At 41.6% G+C, this 20,368-nt stretch overlaps 1 protein-coding gene across 1 annotated transcript in view; it reads left to right on the top strand.

Annotated features, from left to right (window-relative positions):
• Pde4d (phosphodiesterase 4D) overlaps positions 1 to 20,368 on the top strand; it is a 267,034-nt gene that overhangs the window by 73,962 nt on the left and 172,704 nt on the right. The window contains exons 4-5 of the mRNA XM_059276081.1: positions 4,648 to 4,721; positions 8,292 to 8,341. Of these exons, the coding sequence (XP_059132064.1) occupies positions 4,648 to 4,721; positions 8,292 to 8,341 (124 nt within the window). The remainder of the gene's footprint in view (positions 1 to 4,647; positions 4,722 to 8,291; positions 8,342 to 20,368) is intronic.

Below are 20,368 nucleotides of genomic sequence, written 5' to 3'. Positions count from 1 at the left end.
TTTTAACATGTGTTATTTGTACAAAGATTTAGCTGAGTGACACATTTGAGTTCTTCGTGCGTAAGAAACAAAAATGTTTCAACTCCATGGCATAGATATGAGATGATAAAAATGACTTAAAGTGTTTGAGAACTTGTATAGAATGGTTGAGGACCAGTTGTGTTGTTGAGCAAGAAGGGACCTCAAACATCTTGAATAGATCTAATTACCAGAAAGGAGTCTACAGGATCTCTCCAAGTTTTATTCCGATGTCCAAGTCATACCAAGATTTCGGTACTAACTAGCATCCAAACTCCAAACTCTTATACTCTAAAGTTCTTGAACTTTCTTATATAAGCTCTGAGGCTCTCTGACCCACAGAAAAGGGTGCCAGCTTTAATTTGTTTGTGTATTTTATTTTAGAACGATTCTTTTCTCTGCTCAAATCTTTTGGTGTATTTCCTTAGGCATGCAGTCTGGTGTTGGGAGGCACCCCCGCACCCCGACCTGCCCCACATACCCACTGTTCTTTTCTTCCCTTTGAACATAACAACAGTTTAGCCAGAGTCCTTAGGACTGATGCACACCAGAGTTAAAGGTGCTCTGGAAGCTGGGAAACTGTCTCTGTAGTCAGCTGCTTCTCCCCCACAGCCCCACTGTTTGTGACCACCCTGGCTTCCTGGTAATAAGCATCCAAAACCTGGGTCCCTGGAAGCAAACATCCTTGTGTCCTTTGGATACAGGAAATATGCCTGCTCTGAAAACAATACACAGGGTAGGAACAACTGCATCCTTTTCCTTGTGTCAAACAAACTACAATACCTAGATAGTTTCAGAGGAAAAAAAAAATACAGTGGTTGTTAACACAATGGAGAACTACTGTTCCATTAGTAACAGGTCATCCCCAATACACCTTTAAGCTGCCTGCCCCTTCCCATCCCACCTAGGAGAAGTGATCATGTGACCAAATTCATTGAATACTTGGGGACCTCTACTGGGCAATGGAGATCATTGTCTCCTTTCAGTTGCTTTCTGTTCAACTTTTATTTTAAAAAAAAACAAACAAATAAACAAAATTTGCATATCATCAGAATGAATTACATCCTTCTAGATAGCTTTGTTCTAACATGGCTAAATCATTAAGGAATCACTAAGAACTTTCTGACATAACAGTAACAATCACTTCATGTGTATTCACAAAAGTATAACTTGGGTAGAGGTTTGCTTTTCAACCAAAGTAACTTTTTTTTTTATCTTGTAAATAATTCTCCATTATTTTTTTTTTCCCTTAAGTGAAGCCTAAGTAAGGGTTTTGACCTCACAATGACACACAGCCTCCTCCCTGCCCTGAATCTCACAGTCTGTGTTCTACTGCCACCCAGTGGCATAGCCTGTGTATGGGCTGGAAAAACGATCCAGGAAAACATTTCCATTCCTTCACTTAAGCTGTTTAATGAAACTAGCACTTTCCTGTTTGAAAGACCCTAAAAGAGCCTGAGAATTGTGTCTGTGAATATTCACACCTCGTGGCCAGTGAACAATTTTTCCTGTAATGTTATCACTATTCATTGTTAAGATTTATATTTTTTCAACATTCCCACGTTTGTTTGGTTAGGTGTTTGTTTTTCCTAGGCAATTATATGTTTACTGAGAATGGCAAAAGAGAAAGCAATGATTTTAATTTTCTAAGTCTAAACCATGTGGAAGAAACTGCAGAGACTCTTTGATAATAAGCATTAAAGAGACAAGAAAATTCTAGGTGCTGCAGAGCATGGGTTTCAGCTTCTGATGCTGGAGCTGAGTGTATGGCAGAGAGCTGCTCTGGATTAGAAGAGAATCCATGAACTTGAACCTTCACCCAGGGGCTCTAGTAAGCCCTGTTCCTCTTTTCCTGATTGTCTGGCAAGGCTTGCTTCCCTCCTTGTGTCCTGAGAGACAAGAGTGTTTAAGAGAAAAACTTAATAATATTTGTATGAAGAATGCCAGTCAATCACCCAGACCCAGGGCAACATCCAATACGGCAGATTCATCGGGAAAACTTCCTTTCACATTTCTGCCACCATCATATAAGTTACAGAGTGGGAGATGCTGTGAACATTTAAACAGAAAACATACAAAGCAAGCTTTGTCCCGCCACAAACCAAAATAATGATCTAAGCCACACCTCCGGGTATCTTCAATGTCATTCTCTACATCAGAGTTCACAATCGCACAAGGGAAGGAATAGCCTGGAAGTCAGAAGGCCAGGGTCAGGCAGCCAATGCCTGAGCGGGGGTTGGGGGGGGGGTGTTCTTCTCTCACTTTCATTTTGAAATGTATCACACTGTCTATGTAGTAAATACATAAGGCAGGAATAATAACAGTAGAATGAGCAGTTAAGAAATGGAATAGTATTCAGTGATGCTTAAATGTCCCTCCCCCATTCCATGTGCCTTCCTGTTCAAAGAAATAACAATCACTTGATGTCTATCTTGATTATGGAGATACGTTCTGCTTGACAACATTTTTTTTTCTGGCTAAATTCTTCAACATCCAAAGATAGGAACTGCTTAAAATGAATACATAAAATTTAGATGATAAAGACCAAACAAGTAATTCAGTTAAATATCTTACTAGTCTAGCAAAAGTTAAAAACTTTCTATAGGTCAGCTGTGGCAGCAGGGACCTTTAACCCCAGCAAACCAGGAGTGGAGCAGGCAGATCTGTGAATAGGAGGCCAGTGTGGTCTTGTATAGTGAGTGTTAGGCCAGCCAGGACTACACAGTGAGCCCCATTTCAAAACAAAACAAACCTCTCTCCATGGAAGAGATTTTGTCCATGAACTAAGGTTTTCCTTAATGGACTAATGTTTTGTTCGTTTGTTTGTTTTTAAATGATCAAAAAAACTGTGAATTACCTGCAAAATACTTCCTACAGACGTAAAATACTTCAGTTACTGCTCATATTACTCAGTAGCCAGATACACTGGACTTAAGCATTTTGTATAAGAGTGAAAAATTCTCTCAAAATTCTGAGGTTAAACTCTTAGTCTAAAAAAGGGAGTCATTAGCTGATGCAATAATTGTATTTCAATGCTTTGTTAACATGTTTGATATTCACATCTGAAAACACAAATTAAGCCAGCGTGATTTCATGACTAGATAATTAATCCATTTATTTCTGCATCATTCAGAATTTCATGCCTCATGAAAGACACTGTGGTCTGACGTCAGCAGCTAGCCATTTGGATACTCCGTCACAGGCGGTGTGACCTTTCAGAGCTGTGTGTGATAATGAGCCAGGTTTTCCAATGACTGGCTGGCTTCCTAGGAGGCACCATGAGCTCCTTCAGGGGGACTGCTGAAGGTCACTGCTGAGAGCATAAACAGCTCCCTTTGACTTGCACAAGTTCCCCTCAACTTCCAAAAACAAACGCCCGAGACACAGAGTGGCTTTCGTCTGCATCACTGTCCCATGAAGAAACTCGGGGCACAGTTCTCGAACCACTAGGTCAATGAAAACTCTGAGAATTCTATGTATTGCCCCTGACAAGCATTATGCAAATTTCCCGTGTGCCAGACAGTTAAATGGAAGTTTCCATCATGGACACACGGTCACTGCATACTTTTCGCTTAGGCAATGTCGTTGGCACGGAGCTGTAGTTTCCCTTAACCTTCACAACAACCCTGACGGCTAGATAGCACTATCTCTCTTTTACACACGAGGAAACAGGGGTACAGGAGGTGTCACAGCTTGTCCAAGTGTGTGCATTTAATACACGATGTATACCAGGACATGTGGATTCTGTGCTTTTTACAAACTCGGACCTCTAATAAGCACTGAGGTCTTACCCTTTAATCCTACTAAAGAGTCCACCCCTGAGGAAAGGAGCCTGTTCTAGAAGAAAGTGAGGGTCAGTGGGCTCCTGTAACTTCTCTGTAGGACCCACTTCCATCCCTTAGCCCTCTTCTGTTTCTGATTGGAGTTAGAATAAAGGGGCTGGCAGAGGTAGGGCCATCTACTTCCAGGCACATTCACATACATGTGGATGTACTACATCCAATTCGTTTCTTCAATACAATCTTATTGAACACTTTCTTTGCTCCAGGAAGTGTACAGAATAGTACTCTTTGTATAGGGCACTATCGTTTTCTGTGATAAACGACTCTCTGGGGACTTCTTATATTTCACAATGTACACACACCATGGCTGTAGAGGCAAAGACTAGCTGTGGACTAAGTAGCTAGCCTAGTCCTCTGCAATATGGAAAAACAACTGGACTTACTTCACCTGATGACCTGAGATCATAGGAATCTTGAATTTCCTAAGAGAATTCAAGACTAATTGTATGTTTGAATCACTAAAATGAGCCTTTCGTGGTGTTTTGTATTATAGTCATAATAGCAATTACTGGGGACATTGTGTGGATGACTGAAGGGTATGGGGATACTGCTGCTACTGTTACCACAAGCAAAGCCAGTGAGAGGGGATTTCTACAAAATCCTGGGAGTCTAACCTCCCTGGATTTCATATATCAGGATTAAAAACTCACTAAGTTCTAGAAGAATCTGTAATGGTATAAGAAACTGAGTTGCAAGCAATATAAAATTTCTACTTTAAAAAGCATGTCTAGCTGCATTCCAACTGACCACAGTTCAAGAACTCTAAAGAATTCTCTCTTCACCATAGGTCTTGGCAAGCCTGCGAACCGTACGAAACAACTTTGCTGCATTAACTAATTTGCAAGATCGAGCACCCAGCAAGTAAGCTACGCCCTATCCCTCCCCTTCTGCCCGAACCATTAGCGTCTTCTCAACTTGAACTGAAACTCAAGACAATACGTTAGACATTTCTGAATCACGGCCATTGTCCGGCTGTGCGCTCTGTCTCACACAATGCCTGCTTCATTTTCTAGAAGTACTTTGTAGTGACCCTTCTGGTGTTTGACAAGTGAATGCAGTGATTCCATCTCTCAGAAACCACCTGGCAAGAGAGGTCCTCAGCCAGTTACTCACAGCACCATCACGGATGGGTCTGCTTGCTTTGGAAATTAACCATGGGTTGTAATTTGCTCACATCTGTATCCTCAGCTCCCATCCTAACACAGCTCAACCACCCTGCAGGTGCTGCAGATAGTCACGTGGTAGTAAGTGTTTGCCCCACCCCCGACCCCCATCCCCGAGAATGTGCTTGGAGGAATCCGTTTATTGCCAATGGCGTTTTCTGTGCAGCATGGCCAGCTGGGCCATGTCATGCTGACCTCAGCAAGCTTCTTGGGCTTTTAGTACTGTATAGGAACACCTCACTTTCGTAAAGTCTTCATTCAGCAGGAAAAATAAAGCCATTGTATGCCGCTCTCAAACTTGTTCATTGCAAATTTCATCTGAGAAATCCAGTTCTTTGTCGTTAAAAGGCAAATAAGAGACAAAACTTCCTTTAAGTTTCCTTCAGATACTGTCACCTCAGTAAGCAGCATTTAAACTCATGACAGTTAATCTGACAGGTGTGAGGTATGACAGGTGTGAGGGTCTCCCACTGCCCCTCGTGTCTTGCAGGAGGTGCCCATTCTATACCAAGGAGATATTTTTAACTGATTTACAAGGGCAGAGCAGATTTAAATGAAAAAAAAAAGTCCGGAGGTCATAGGTAACCCTGGAATGTCCATCTAGCTTGACTGACTCTACAATACCCATGGTGATCGATGCCTGCCAAACGAACATCTGTAATACAGCAGACTACAAGAAGAACTGGTACATTTGGATAGTGCAGATGTGTACCTCACCCCCTGGCTAAAGTTAAACCAGATTCCTGGGGTATCATAATTCAGAAATTAACCTCCTGACAACTGGTTCAGGGAAGGCAGAGGGCACATGCATAATAACTCTAGAGCAGTGGTTCTCAACCTTCCTAATGCTGCAACCCTTTAATATAGTTCCTCATGTTGCAGTGACCCCAACCATAAAATTATTTTTGTTACTACTTCATAACTGTAATTTTATTACTGTTATGAATCGTAATGTAAATATTTTGGGAGATAGAGGTTTGCTGAAGGGGTCACAACCCACAGGTTGAGACAGCTCCTCTAGAGAGGTCCATGTTTGCCTGATGAGCACTCATAGCCACTGGAACATTTCCAAGTTCACCATCACACTTAGGGGAGGGTATGCGCCTCTTTATTTTCTCTAAGAAAGGACTTGAGGGAGAATGTGCCCTAGGCTTTACCCCAGGTGGGTAACCTGAGCTCATCACTGACATTGTTAAACCAACTGTTAGTTTCTATCATCTCGCTCTCTTGCCATATATATCCCAGAAGTGAAGTTTGGCTCATTCTTCACTAAATGATATACCAATATCCTCATGGATCTAATGGTCAATATTTATGGGTTGTTCTCACTCTTTGGGGTGCCAGGTTCCCACACGTAAGCCACAGAACTGATCCTAGGAAAAGACAAATAGTAACAAGGCAATGATTTTGCTTTCTAAAACTATAGAAAAGCACAATATCTTCATTTGATATTCCTATGCCAAGGGAGTACTTTCTAGATTTTTATAGAACAAGGAGTGACTTAAAATTCTTATCAATATATGACTTACTCGAATAAACTCTAGTCTACAGCAATGCCACCCTGAACATGTTCTGTCACTTGTGTAGAATAAACCTTCAGCAAGAACATAACCACACTACATAGACGAGAGCAGCTGTCTAAAACATTAAACTCTTCTTTTTTAAAGCATTTATCAAGTTCACACTTTCACTTGTTATTTTGTAGTAAAAATATAAAATAATACAGATGTAAATCTCAGTACATTTTCAGTCATATACAAAATTTAAATACAAAACATGCACCAATAAACTTAAGATCAGTGGTGCAATTGGGTGCAACTGAGTGGGGCCGGTCAAAGCCTATATAATGTTAAGACTGTGTTCCCTAGGTGTCCTGCAGCTTGGCTTGGAGACACAGCCTATCATCAGGGCAGGTGTAAAGAACTCCTCTCTCTCTCTCTCTCTCTCTCTCTCTCTCTCTCTCTCTCTCTCTCTCTCTCTCTCTCTCTTACTCTCTCTGAAATGCACACACATGCACACTCCTAATAGCTCTCTCTGACGTGCACACACATGCACACATGCACACTCCTAATAGTAAGACAGCAGAACAGAGGGCACCATTAGTGTTGCAGTCCTCTAGTTCAAATCTCAGCTTTCATACTCCAAAACGTTCAACGTCTCAAAACTGACTGCTTTCTTCATTAGCAAAATACACACAGTCAGCTCACCTGCCTTGAGGCTTGTCATAAGGACTAAATGAAACAACAGTGTAGGGCTTAGAAGTATCAACCACTAGAAAAAGCATGTGTATGCACATGCATGCACACACATACAAAAGGCCTTCGATGTTTTGTAGACATCTTGCAACATATCTGTTTCTTGAAGGATTTTTAAATATTGCTGCCCTTTGAAGGCTGCCAGTTATACAAAATAACTTTTAAAAGTTGTATTTCCAAGTTGTTTAATGGATGTCTCATAAATGATTTTTCTTTTCAACATAATTTAGTTAGCACTGGCCGAATGAATACTATATGCGTTGTGTTGGCTTTCATAGGGAATATTGGTTAATGGAAGAGCAGGCATTTTCTTAAAGGTGTTTATAATTGTCTCGTGGAAGCTGGCAAACAACTGAAGAAGCAGTGAAGAATACCAAATGGAGTCTCTTAAAGAACAATGGGTTTATAGGGACCAAAATTTCTAAGGCATCTGTTTAGACAAGTTATTAATATACCTCTCTAACAAACATGCCAGAGATGTGTCTCAATGAAGAAACTGGAAGGAAAAACATTTACATACCTCCTCTATTTGCAGGATTGTTTAGAAGGAATCATTCATTCCTGGCAATGTACAAGAAATCATGAGACTATAAACCAGAAATAAGTTTCTAACACTGCACCAGAGAAAACTCTTATAAGCTGACCACATTTCCACACTCAAAAAGTCTGTTTTGCTCTGCATACCCTAACTTAAGTAAATACATACATACAGCCGGCCAATAAGAATGCCTTCTCTGAATACATCCCTATGACAGTCCTGTCTGTTTTATCTCCCCCAATATTCAGCTACAAGATTCAAGCTGATTTTTTTTTTCTATCCCTCTTTTCTTACCTGTAGTCTGAGGCACAGCGAAAGGGCGTCTAAGAACTTTTCTGGCTAATCTGAATAAAGTGTTTATGCTCATGTCATAACTTTAATTCTCTAGATTAGAATGGTATATTCAAAACAGTTTAGGGTACTGAAGTAAAAAATCACCACACACTCACTGTTTTGTGTTTTCTCTCTTTGTTAGAAGATCACCCATGTGCAACCAACCATCCATCAACAAAGCCACCATCACAGGTAAGAGATGTGTGGGAGCTTCTTCGTCTCCTGTCTGGGCAGAACTTTGGTTTACCGAGCCTTAGCCCCACGCCTTGTTCCCAACACCCATGTTATGTTGCGATTCTAAACTCTTAAAGAAATGGTGTTTCCCTTTTCTATGTTTCCTTATTGTTGTTGGTCTCACGATGTGGTTCTCAACCTTCCTAATGCTGCGACCCTTTAATACAGTTCCTCACGCTGTGCTGACCCCCAACCATAAAATTACTTTTGTTGCTACTTCATAACCGTAATTTTGTTACTGTTATTAATACTAATGTGAATGTCTGATATGCAGGATATCTGATGTGGGACCCCTGTAAAAGGGTCGTTTGACACACATGTTCTTGCCCCCCGCCAAGGGGTCACAACTCACAGGTTAAGAACTGCTGTCTCATATCTTTCCATTTGTGCTATTCCTTGGAAAATATTTCCTGGCGTACCATGTTTTTACAGAGGTGACAGCGCTTGGGCATGGTTTAGCATCACCGTAGACATTTGTATCTGGAGCGGTTGCGTTACTTGTACAATGATTACTCAGTATGATCTGAATATATATCTAGCAACATAACTTAGTTAAAGGGAAATCGTAAAGCCAGGCCTAGTGACACATGCCTACAATGCTCACACTTGGAGGACTACGGGAGAAGGATTGTGAGTTTGAGACCAGCCCAGGACACTATGTAGCAAGTTGGAGGTTATCCCAAGCGACATAGTTTGAAAGAAAAGAAAAAAACAAACAAACAAAAAACAAATGGAGCTGGGAAGAGGGCTCAGCAGGGAAATGTGGTTGTTTCTAAGCCTGACCTGAGCTCAACCCCCCAGGACCCATATGGTAGAAATAGAACCAACTCTCACAAGCTGACTTCCAACCTCCACATGTTGACACGGCACACATACAGCAAATACATGCACAGACAAAAATAAATATTTAAAACTCTGAAAGGATACATTCCTGATTATTCAATGCCCAGTTTTATGTACGAGGCAAATCATTACTATTCCATCAGTTCTCATTGGAACTCAGAGAGCTGAGAACAAGTTTAGAAGTTAGTGTAGTGTGTGTGTGTGTGTGTGTGTGTGTGTGTGTGTGTGTGTGTTCAATAAGAACTGAACCCAGGACTCAGGAAATAGCTGAGCTCATGAAGTGCTTATCAGACAAACAAGAGGACTCAGTGTTTGCATAAAAGACAATACAAAGGACGTACAGAACATAAAATAAAACTGCCCTAATCCTACTATTTTCTTTTAGACAGGGGACTTGACCTCAGCTGAACCAAATCCAGAAAGAATGATCTCATTTTGCTGAACTTGAGACCAAACTGAGCTCATTTAATTGTTTCTTGAAACCCCAATTGATTCATTAAAATAATTGCCTAGAAAGAGAAAACCCATGATTTCTAAAATTATTACCAGAAGAAAATTAGCATACTCTCCAAACTAGACCAATTTTTTTGGTTCAAGTGTCTTCTTTAAGCCCCAATCCATAATATGAGGAGGAGGCCCTTATGTGATTTTTAGTGAACATGCCTTGTGGAAAATTAACTCTGTCTTGACCAATGTGTTAGCCTTTTCTATTGCTACCACATCCCAGATGATTCTGAAATAGTTGTTAATGTTGTTTTCTTTCTTGAGTGTTCCATCAAGTGGGGATCACATTTTAATAACTATTAAGTGATCAGTTCTATCTTCCCTGGTTCCCTCTCCTGATCCTGCTTGTGATGATAATGAATTATAAGGTTTCAGTCTGTCCACAGTTCTCCACTTTGACTCTTGATCTTAAGAGATGAATACTAAAAGTTCCTACCTACTAAAATGAATTCTCTGAGTAACAAATTGTTTCTTTAGACACTTCGGTACAGTATAACTGAGCCTAAACAAGGATGGCAATATGGAATGGGTCCCTCTTTTCTATGCGGCTTCCTGAGGATGGCGAGGAATAGACAGGCATATTTTGTGAGCACACGCATGGTGTTCCTAGTGAGGAATACTCCATGGAGCCTGAGGACCCTGCTCAGTCACTCAGTGCACCCCCCTGGATAGGTGCTGTGCTTCCCCCACCCCTTGCATAATAGGCATGATCACAGTTGGGGTTACAGCAGAATGTGTGGTCCTCAAATCTATTTTGTCTTGAGCGTACATGTGACTACCTCATAACCAGAGTGACATCTTCCCAAAAGAACAATTTAGGATACCAGTGAAATGATTTATGTCCAACATGAAATGGTTGGTTTCTCAGTGGTCAATGCACCTCCCCACTACCACTACCACCCTGATGGTAACCAAACCAGACTCCCAGGAGAGTGGTTCTACTCAAGGTCACAGAACTGATCATAACAAGTGAAGGACCACATGGGATCTTTATGCGATTTTTACATCACACTGACCACTCAGGAGAGGGAGTTATTATCTCCTGGACTTAGGCAATTAAGATGAATAAGGCCTCATTGGTACCCACTAGTTTGTGACCCCGAGGCCTACAAAAACATCTTATCTAGAATGGAAAGCTAATTAGCTGTCATTAACTGCTTAGAGAAGCTGAGCTGTTACAGACCACAATAGGAAATCTCCTGAGGAAAGAATGGGAGTCCTGCTTATTTCCCAAGCTTTGCAAACCAAGGTGGGAACAAGAGGAGGGAACGTTCTAGTTTCTCAGACATTCTAGCAAAGCAAGTGCTTAAAAGCTAAAAGCTAAGAGAGAGAACTGTAATGGGAGCAGTAATGATAATAATGTTGAGACGTTGGTACTTAACCATCTGAGTCTTGAGATACCCACGAAAGATGGCATGTATAAGTCCCTTCCCTCAGGGCTCACCTGCCTACTATTAGAACTTGGCGATCATTCTACTGAAGTCTTGTGAGGGATAAAAAAAAAAAAGTATTTTTTTAAAAAGTGAGCGAGGACACTTTCAGATAAGTCTTCCTAGAAAATGGTTTAAAATTTGGAGGAACAGTGAAGCCTGGCTGCTGTTAGGTTTATGACTAGCTAAGAAGACTATTATGTGCATAGCCTACACCATTGTACCCTTAGAATTGTGCAGGGTGGGTATTTTACCTGTTACTCTGTCTTGTTGTGAAAGCTGTGTGGCCCTAAGCAGATTTTGTACCTTCTGTCTGACTCAGTGCACTCATCTGTACAGTGGTAACCATTCACCTTATAGATATGAGTCCAATTTGTTACTATCTCACCAATTGGTATACCTCTTCAAGTTTTGTTTCTAGGATCCACTATGAACACAGAACTGGGTATGTCTGTTCAGGATGCTTTATCAAGTACCATACATTAGAATGTTTATTTATAAATTATATAAGTTATTTTCCCACCATCTTGGAGACTAAAGTCTGAGATCAGGTTGCCAACAGGGTTGAGTTCTGCTGGGGACCATCTTCCTGGCTGCAGAAGACTGTCTTTTTCATATTGCTCACAAGGTAGAAAGGAGCAGGAGGCTAGGATCCTCAATAATGGTTCTCTTCCCATTCACGAGGCTCTATCCTCATGGTCTGATTCTCTCCCAAAGGCCTCGCCTTCAGCTGCCATCACACTGGGGCTGAGGACTTCAATCTGAACTTTAGGGCCACCCTCCCCTGTTCATCCACAGTGGGGAGCAGCAGAAAGAATAAAAAGATGAGAGAAGAAAGGGGAAAGAGAGAGAGAGGAAGATAAGCCCACAGGATGCTCAAAACAAAATGCATGGATATTCCCCAAAGCGGTCCAAACGGCGCAGTGCATGCCTTGCATCTGCCAAGATGGGGCCTTTTATTGTCCCAACTCTATGCCCTTTGTCCTTGTTGCCATCACAAACCCTGGGCTGTAGTGACTTGTGAAGTAGACTTTGGTTCTAAGTCTAAGAACTTAATTTTGATTTGTAATTCTTCAGCAGCAACTCTTTCACAAGCTGACTCATGTTAAAAAACAAAAGACTTACAAAACTTAGGTGGCCACACGTTCTAAGGGTTTCTCTGATAGAATTTGTAGCACCCCGACCTTCTTCTATTTGCTAAGCATTAAAGCCAAAGAAAATTTTCATTTCCCATCATCATAGTTAAAACTTTGTAGTCACCTGCCAGTCATTATCTCCATTTAGGAGGGGCAGATGCATACGTCTTAGATAATATGACAGTCCTTGCCTGGCCCATTCTAGAAGGACAGTTACCAAAGAGACATTTGCCAGCTGGCTGTGTTGTCCTTCAGAGTGGCACACCTCAAGGTGTGCGATGTTTGGAGCCTGAGTGTGTCTTTAGCTTTGTTTATGGAGATATGAGGACCTAACATTCAGAACTGTTGCAAGAATACAAGTAGATAAGCTATATAAAGAGTAAAGTTGGGTCAGCAGGACATAAGTAGCTCACCAAGTATTTCTTTGGACAGTCTGGCCCCATGTTCCCCATTTGTTCCTAACACCTGTTCTCCACCTGGGGGTGTGGCAGTTGCGGAGGACTGAAATGGCCTTCAGTCTTTTCTCGCTCTGTCCATCTCAATGATGACTATGTTTTCATGCAATAACAGCCAGGCATTTTCAGTACTTCCCTTATCACTAAGAGGAAGGCTGACCAGCAAAGGCCCTGAGCCAGTGACTTGTGTCAGAAGCGAGGAGAGTGTTGGGTCAGCAGAGGGCAGCAGAGAGGCAGAAATGCCGGAGCCCTGACAGTGTGGGGACCAAGGGTGCCCTGTGTTTTGGAGTAGAGACATCATGATGAGGGCAGAGTCAGTACTTTTGAGCATTTGTTTCATTTTGAAACAATGTTTAAAAATGTACTCCCGCAGCCACCTCACCAAACTTCTCATTCTCACTATCACTTTCATGGCGTTTTTTATTTTTGCTATTTTCATTCTCTTTACTTAATCATCTTCAATGGAGAGTTTTCAGGCATGAATAAAACTCAGAGAAAATCTACCTAGATCTTTTTACTGGAGAGATGAGAAAAACTGAGGCCACTGAGAGAAAAGCGCTACTTTGTGGCTGAGTTGGGAATAAACCTGTGTCCTTTCTCTGCGTCTAAGGTCCTGAGCCCTCTCCCGCACCCATACAATAAAATAACCCATTAGAATAAGTGGCCTTAGGTTTAAAGAAATGTATGCTTTAAAGCAACGGCGGGGAACATGAAAGAATGTTGGTTTCTGGGTAAGAGGGGCAGCTTTAGATTATTTGCACATGGACTTAAGAATTGCAAAGTATCCTGGCCCCATTTCTCACTGGAAATGTCTTCATAGTTAGGGTTATTTGAATTACATCTAGTAGCCATCATAGAGGTGGGAAGATGGCCAACCTTAAACAAAAGGCTTTTGATTTTGTCTCTAAGGTCTTCTATCAAAGCAACACATCAGTAAGGGTGCCTCCCATGCGCCTGTAGAGGTGACAAGAAAGTGGCTAACATAAAGCAGTGGTAACATAGTTCTGGTCCAGAAAAAATACTGACCGTCCCACTGCGTATTATTTTAACCTGGATACTCTCAGTTCCATTAAGAAAAGAATGTTTGTTCCAAAGCGAATTTTGTCAACCAGGAAGCAGAGGATTAAAAAGTGAAGTGTCCAGATAGTAGCTAGTCAAAACTCGACGAGAAGAAACTTAACCTTCTGTAGCCATTGTTCTGAAGCATGAAAAGGGATGATCCACCTGATAAAGGTGGTAACGCAACTAACCAAGGTAATGAGCAGCACAGTGGTCTCTGCAAGGCTGGGGGCTGCTTGTGTAAATGCTTTCAGCCTACTAAAGAAAAGGAACCAATGTTTTCTGGTGAGAGCAATGATACTAGTCATTGTCTAGATCTTCTTTTTTAGTCTGTGTGTCCCATGCATGTGTGTGATAAAATGAGTAGTATATATTATTAATATGTAATATATTATATATGCAATAAAAAAGAACATACACACACACACACACACACACACACACACACACACACACACACATGTATTTCTGGATATCTATATAGGGGGCCTTTCTTCAAGAAAGGAGATCTGTGTGTGAGAGATGCATGAATCCTGAGGAGAAAATGAACTACAATGTCTGTTAAGTCAGTGCATAAGGACCTCAGTAGCGCAAGCGACTGTCAGAGAGTCCCCGCCCCCCATCCCCAGCTGTGTTCTATCAGCTCTTCAATTTTCCTTTTGTAAGAGAAAGTCTAGTGGCAAAGCACCCGTCTCTACAGAGAAGGCATGCTCAGTGGACTGTTTCTGAGCGTCTATGAAAATGCTGCCGGTGTCTTACGTGTAAGATGTCTGAATAAAGATTTCATGTGTCCATGATTATATATGGATTGTTTGCAGGCCTTTGCTTTTTTATTTGATCCATATAATGATGCCTAGGAGTTCTGATTTTTTTTTTAAAGTTAAAATAGTTGACTTTTATGAAAACTCCCCTCCTCACCAATAAAAAGACTTCTCTGGGGTAAATGAAAAGCCTTGTTGGACGGCGTGTAAGTATGACTATTTTATTAGCTGAGCTTGTTAGAACAGTAAAAGGCTATTTGCTTTCTTGACCTTTTACTTGACTTATAGCTTGTGTTGCCTTCTCTTGCTTTTATTTGGACAGTTGGGTTATATCTCTTACTATTTTTTTAAGTGTCACATCAGACAGTGACTTTTTCACCAGGAACTAGTTAAAGTTGTACTTTGAGTTACAAACATCAAAACAAAGAAAACATGCCATAATCATCTCAATTGTGTATCACCTGAATCTGATTCAGATCCTTCATTACAACTTTAGTTGAGAGAATGGGGCAGTGTTTGAGATTCATTTATTTAGCAAAACCTAAGGTCAAGTCCAGCCATTGGGTTCTGGGATCTGAAACCAACTTTCTCCTTCCTACCTACATTATTTCCATCAATTTATTTAAATTCCTTAAACCTTTATCATTTCTCTAGTTAATTCTAAGTTCTTGGTGAGTATAATGCTTCATATCCAGAATATATTCGTAAGCCGGGCGGTGGTGGTGCACGCCTTTAATCCCAGCACTCAGGCAGCAGAGGCAGGTGGATCTCTGTGAGTTCAAGGCCAGCCTGGTCTACAGAGGGAGTTCCAGGACAGCCACCAAAAGTACACAGAGAAACCCTGTCTTGAGAAACCAAAAAAAAAAAAAAAAAAGATACAGAATGTGTTCATAATGTGTCAGTATTGTTCATCTGGTCAGCAGCAGGCATTTCCATTTTCCAGCCCCTGATGAATCACAGGAAACAATGAGTAGATTCTGACTGCCAGTTTCAAGGAACTCGTAGTCCAGGCGGGAAAGCAGAGTGAATGAGACTGTGACATGCAAACAGTTCTACCTGGGTACTCTGAGCTGGGGTGTGTGTGTGTGTGTGTGTGTGTGTGTGTGTGTGTGTGTGTGTGTGAAGGGGGTGGGGTGTCTCCTTGCAGAGTGAATGAGACTGTGAGAAGCAAACAGTTCTACCCGGGTAACTCTGAGCTGGGGTTTTGGGGTGGGGGTGTCTCCTTGGCTAAGCATTTCATCAACATGCGCGAGCCCCTGGGCCTGATCATTAATTAGCACTGCTCAAAAGAAAAGACTATGGTGAGCTGGGTGTGCTCAGAAGGAGCCAGGCAGATCCCTGTGAAGTTGAAGCCAGCATGGTCTACATAGGGAATTCTAGGACAGTGAGACTGTCTCAGAAAAAAAGGAAAAAGAAAAAAGCAATGACAACACCAAACAGAAAAGAATGTAGTGTTCCCCTTGGAGTTAGGGGAAGATTCCCTGAAACTGGAAACCAACAAGAGTGAGACATAGAAGCACGGCCAGCGTACAGGGAACAAAAAAGAACAGTTCAAGTTAAAAGTGTATAGCTGCAACTAGATGTGAGACTCCAAAGGCAGATTAGCGCAACCTTATTGGAGCTCTATATAAACAGCATGGGTCTCATGATATGTGGAATTGAAAATCATCAGTACTTTGTTTGATTGTTCTTGTGATGCCGGGATTGAGACCAGAGTCTCCAGCATGCCAGCCACATGCATTATCACTGAGCTGCAACCAGACTCCCTGTACCATCATTTTTTTTTTTTTCATGTTTCTCTGGTTCTGAAAGTGAAACTGGGGTTATTGGTCAGTTTTCAATGTGGGGAACAGATATGTGTTTGGATGACAACTGGAAACAGTGTGGGCTGCATACACAATAGTGATGGTGTTCCTTAACCTAGGGCGGTTGGTGGGGAACAGAAATGACAGAATAGACTCAGCTGTGTTCAGAGGTCGAAGACACAAGAAGATGAAGAAGACATTTAAAAGAATGAAATCACATAGAAAGTTATCGATCACCGCATTGTAAGTATGTAGAAGTTTTAAAATATCCCAAATATTAGATAGCATTGAAATTCTCATTAGGAAAGTTTTTTTTTTTTATGATTGAGGAAAAAAATAAAAATTTAGAAAAAGCTTTATTCGGAACAGTACTTGATACACATTGGATTCAATTGAAGGTATTGTTAGATGTTAATGAGGGACTGCAGAGCACAGATAGAACACTACTACACATAATCTAATGACAAATGCAGTCGCAGAATGTGACAAGCAAGTATTAGCTGTAATTTCAAATACTATTTCCTGAAGATGGAAGCCCTCTGCTGGTTATGAGTCCATAGCAAGACCGTGTTATTTTTCTTTTTTTTTTTTTCTTTTTTGGTTTTTCAAGACAGGGTTTCTCTGTGTAGCTTTGCGCCTTTCCTGGAACTCACTTGGTAGTCCAGGCTGGCCTCGAACTCACAGAGATCCACCTGGCTCTGCCTCCCGAGTGCTGGGATTAAAGGCGTGCGCCACCACGGCCCGGCCCGTGTTATTTTTCAATTCATGGGAAAAACTACCCTGTAGCTAAAAAATCTGTATGTTGCCAATGCCCACTTCTCATTGTATCAGAGTGCTTTAAAAGAATCAAAATTCCCTATGGGCCTACATCAAGGAATCCCTGTGGGATATTTGCAAATGAAGAGCAAAACTGAATCCTGGGCGTTTCTGAACCAAATCCTTGAGATAGGGCTCTAAGTCTTATTACCGACAAAGGGTTGCAGGTGGAACATTTGATGCTCCAAACACAGAATAGGATATTGAATAAAGTAGGTGAGAGTACTGCCCAGGTAAAGTGTTAGCCCTGGGTTGCTGATAAATAGTTGGCAATTCTAGTCTTTCTGAAAAATGCATAGAATATTACCCCTCCACACACACACGTACACACACACATGACAGTGCAATCTAGAATATGTGAGATAATGTGTGTGAAGTGCTCGGGGATCAGAAGAAAGAAATACAAGGTGACATTATTATCTGACATCTTCGTCATCACATTCGTCATCCTCAGGGTCGTCATCTATGATATCTCTCAAAATATATACAAGATTTTAACTAGCCCAGCTTGCTGCAGTCTGAGAAAAGAATAAAGCATCATGTGCGTGTTTGTGTGCCAGGTAGGAGTGAGTTTGAGAATACAGTTTAGTAACTGTATTCTTTTTGTCTCTGCAAACACAGTACCAAGTCTCCTTTGCAAAAATCCAAAGGGGAAAAAAAGAACAAAAGCTGCATTCTTCAGCCACTCCTTCCTGCACTGTGTGCTTCCCATCCATTTGAGAATTAAAACTGTTCTAGGCACACTGGCAAATGCAAAGGCTGTAGGGGGACAAAAGATTTAAAATCCCCTTCGAGCTCATTTCTCAGATCATACTGTTTAAATGTAACCCTGAGTAATTTAGCCCTCAATAGAGGGACAGTTCATTCACAGTGTTCTTTCTTTTACTGCCTCAAGAATTGCTTTAAAATTGATTCAATATATAATTCATACTGATATTGAGAAATGGTATCATCTGCCAATTAAACATTGTGTGTATGTGATTGAATCCCAATGCTTGGGAGGCAGAAGCAGGTGGTTCCTCTGTGAACTCAAAGTTAGCCTGGTCTACGTAGTGACTTACAAGCCAGCCAGCGCTACAGAGTCAAGACCCTGTCTCAAGCAAAACAGCACTGTAATAATCCAAAGGGGTCGACACTGTTGCTATTCCATCTTTATCAATAAGAAAATTGGCTAGAGAAGTAAAGATGATATGAGCATTTCCGAGAAGTCCTGGAGCAGTGTTTGGGTTGCCTTGTTTCCTGCTTCTAGAAACACTCACCTTTAAGCCTTTGAAAGAACAGCACCATCTCCACTTATCGGGGGTGGGGTGGGGGATCTGCATCTTGATCTTCACATCCATTGTTCTCTCGGGTACCACATTTCTAGACATTTCCCCCTCCCTCCATCCCTCAAGTACCCTTCCTCCAGACATTGCCAAGGCCCAAACATCCGGTGCTCTTTGCAGGCTGTCTTCTATGCTGTAGTTTGTGTTACAGCATGGGCAGCTCAAGGGAAGCATTTCCAACCCACTGCATCGTCCATGGGTGGAAAACATGGCTGTTAAAGGCATCTTTCCCTGCACACATCTCCGTTATTTGTATATGATCATGTGGAAAGCTTCATTTCTGAGTGTCTTCCTGGATTTACTGTTTTATTCATTCAATCCCTGGTCTGGGAAGAACTGCAAGCTCTGAGTACTCACCCAGGCATAAAATATCTCTCCTGGGCCTTGGAAATATTACTCTAGAATTTGGGGGGACCTAAAAAGCCAAAATGTGTTCCACTGAGTAACAGAGAACATTAAGTAATTTTTTTAAAGAGGGTTTATAAATGAATGAATATTGAATCAGGAAGGATAGAAGAGAAAGAAAGAGGACAAAATGGGACAGGATGAAGTCTTCTTCTAGAGAGATAAGATACTCTCTGCAAGCCGGGCGGTGGTGGTGCACGCCTTTATTCCCAGCACTCGGGAGGCAGGGCCAGGCGGATCTCTGAGTTCGAGGCCAGCCTGGGCTACAGAGCGAGATCCAGGACAGGCACCAAAACTACACAGAGAAGCCCTGTCTCGAAAAACAACAACAACAACAACAACAACAAAAGATGCTATCTACAGTGTTAGTTGAGAGAGTAGAAATGGGTTGGAGAAATGACACAGAGATTTGCAGGGGGTGGGGCTGAGAAAGAAGTATGAGAACAGTAAAGAAGGAATGTTTTCAAGGCAGCCAAGGAAGAAAGGAGAAGAGGGTTGGGCATGGGGCTCACAGTGTATAAAGTCACTGGCTACTAACTTACTGCTATTTGCCCAAATTGTGTATATAGAAATAGAACTATGCTGGGCGGTGGTGGCGCACGCCTTTAATCCCAGCACTGGGAGGCAGAGCCGGGCAGATCTCTGTGAGTTCAAGGCCAGCCTGGTCTACAGAGCAAGATTCAGGATAGGCTCCAAAGCTACACAGAGAAACCCTGTCTGGAAAAACAACAACAGCCAAAAGAAATAGAACTATATTTCTTCCTGTCTTTTCTTGCTCCTTCCTTCCTTGTCTCTTGGAGCGCTGGGAATTGAACACAGAGCCCTGTGCCTGTTCGTCATGTGCTCTAGAACTGATCTCCACCCCTCGCCTTCCCTACACTTACTGGTGCCTCGCTTGTGCTTCTTTTGAAGGCCATGTGTTGTTGCCTGTGCCCTCTGTTTACTTTCAAGTGTGGGAGCCAAAGCAAGGGATAAAGCGCATCCCTACAATCTTTGCTCAATAGCAATCTAAGTGGGTAGTTGTTTAATAAGTTGTTCTCATTTAAATTTCAATAAGGGACAAGATAGTAGAGAGGGAGTGATAGTCATTCACAATCCTCCTCATTTTTCCAAGAATATCATTTAAGTGAACCCTGGGATATGAATGAGTTACGCTGAAAGTTCATTTGAAGGTCCATGTCTTGAGCTTCTGGGTGTGAATATCCACACACTAGCACTCATCTAAGAGCTCTTGGTAGCAGCCACAGGTACATACATTCAGACAGCTATATGTTTCCCAAAAAGAAAGAATCAGAAGAACAATGTCCGATACAGTAAATTTCCATGTTGGTTATTTTTGTTGATTGGTTTTGACTCAGTTTCAGAGATTTTATTCCACAGTACTTAACTCTGTAGCTTTGATCCGAAGCACCACAGTATGTAAGCAGGGGAGCATATGGAAGAAAA

This window comes from Peromyscus eremicus, chromosome 11, assembly GCF_949786415.1.
Source record: "Peromyscus eremicus chromosome 11, PerEre_H2_v1, whole genome shotgun sequence".
NCBI lineage: Eukaryota > Metazoa > Chordata > Mammalia > Rodentia > Cricetidae > Peromyscus > Peromyscus eremicus.
Note: the sequence above shows the minus strand (reverse complement) of the source record. Positions and strands in the feature narration are given on the sequence as shown.